The following is a 1,235-nucleotide window of genomic DNA, read 5'->3' on the forward strand; positions in this document are numbered from 1 at the left end:
CCCGATCCCCACTCACCCGGTCCCTGACCCCCACTCACCCGGTCCCCGATCCCCACTCACCCGGTCCCCGATCCCCACTCACCCGGTCCCCGATCCCCACTCACCCGGTCCCCGATCCCCACTCACCCGGTCCCCGATCCCCACTCACCCGGTCCCCGATCCCCACTCACCCGGTCCCCGATCCCCACTCACCCGGTCCCCGATCCCCACTCACCCGGTCCCCGATCCCCACTCACCCGGTCCCCGATCCCCACTCACCCGGTCCCCGATCCCCACTCACCTGGTCCCCGATCCCCACTCACCCGGTCCCTGATCCCCACTCACCCGGGTCCCTGAACCCCACTCACCCGGTCCCTGAACCACACTCACCCGGTCCCTGATCCCCACTCACCTTGTCCCTGATCCCCACTCACCGGGTCCCTGATCCCCACTCACCTGGTCCCCGATCCCCACTCACCCGGTCCCTGACCCCCACTCACCCGGTCCCTGACCCCACTCACCCGGTCCCTGACCCCACTCACCCGGTCCCTGATCCCCACTCACCCGGTCCCTGACCCCCACTCACCCGGTCCCTGACCCCACTCACCCGGTCCCAGACCCCACTTACCCGGTCCCTGACCCCACTTACCCAATCACATACATGTCCGGCTCCCGGCCCGGAGAATCCAAATGCAGCAGGTTGCTGAGATCATCAGGAGGAGGAGCAGTTCCCACATTCCAGCTCACAACATGCAGCCTGAGGGGGAGTGGGGGGGGGGAGATGGACAGAAACAGACACTTCATACACACCGACACTGATTTACAAAACATCTGTGTCCACTCAGTAATTCCAACAGCTACCAGGAACAACAATGGAGATCAAAACAGGAAGAAATCTTCCTGTTGACAGGGGCTGGACCCATACCCTAATGAGGGTCAGTGTGTGTGTGGGACTGTGCCCCAGTGAGGGTCAGTGTGTGTGGGACTGTACCCCAGTGAGGGTCAGTGTGTGTGTGGGACTGTACCCCAGTGGGTGTTAGTGTGTGTGGGACTGTACCCCAGTGAGTGTCAGTGTGTGTGTGGGACTGTACCCCAGTGAGGGTCAGAGTGTGTGGGACTGTACCCCTGTGAGGGTCAGTGTGTGTGTGGGACTGTACCCCAGTGAGGGTCAGTGTGTGTGGGACTGTACACCAGTGAGGGTCAGTGTGTGTGGGACTGTACCCCAGTGAGGGTCAGAGTGTGTGGGACTGTACCCC

General features: G+C 62.8%; 1 protein-coding gene across 2 annotated transcripts in view; it reads right to left on the reverse strand.

Annotated features, from left to right (window-relative positions):
- LOC122548041 (inositol polyphosphate 5-phosphatase K-like) overlaps window positions 1-1,235 on the reverse strand; it is a 23,230-nt gene that overhangs the window by 6,944 nt on the left and 15,051 nt on the right. For both annotated transcript variants that reach the window (XM_043686605.1, XM_043686604.1), the window contains exon 3: window positions 629-736. In XM_043686605.1, coding sequence (XP_043542540.1) covers window positions 629-736 — 108 coding nt within the window. The remainder of the gene's footprint in view (window positions 1-628; window positions 737-1,235) is intronic.

The sequence above is a fragment of the Chiloscyllium plagiosum genome, unplaced genomic scaffold, assembly GCF_004010195.1.
Source record: "Chiloscyllium plagiosum isolate BGI_BamShark_2017 unplaced genomic scaffold, ASM401019v2 scaf_4320, whole genome shotgun sequence".
Lineage (NCBI taxonomy): Eukaryota > Metazoa > Chordata > Chondrichthyes > Orectolobiformes > Hemiscylliidae > Chiloscyllium > Chiloscyllium plagiosum.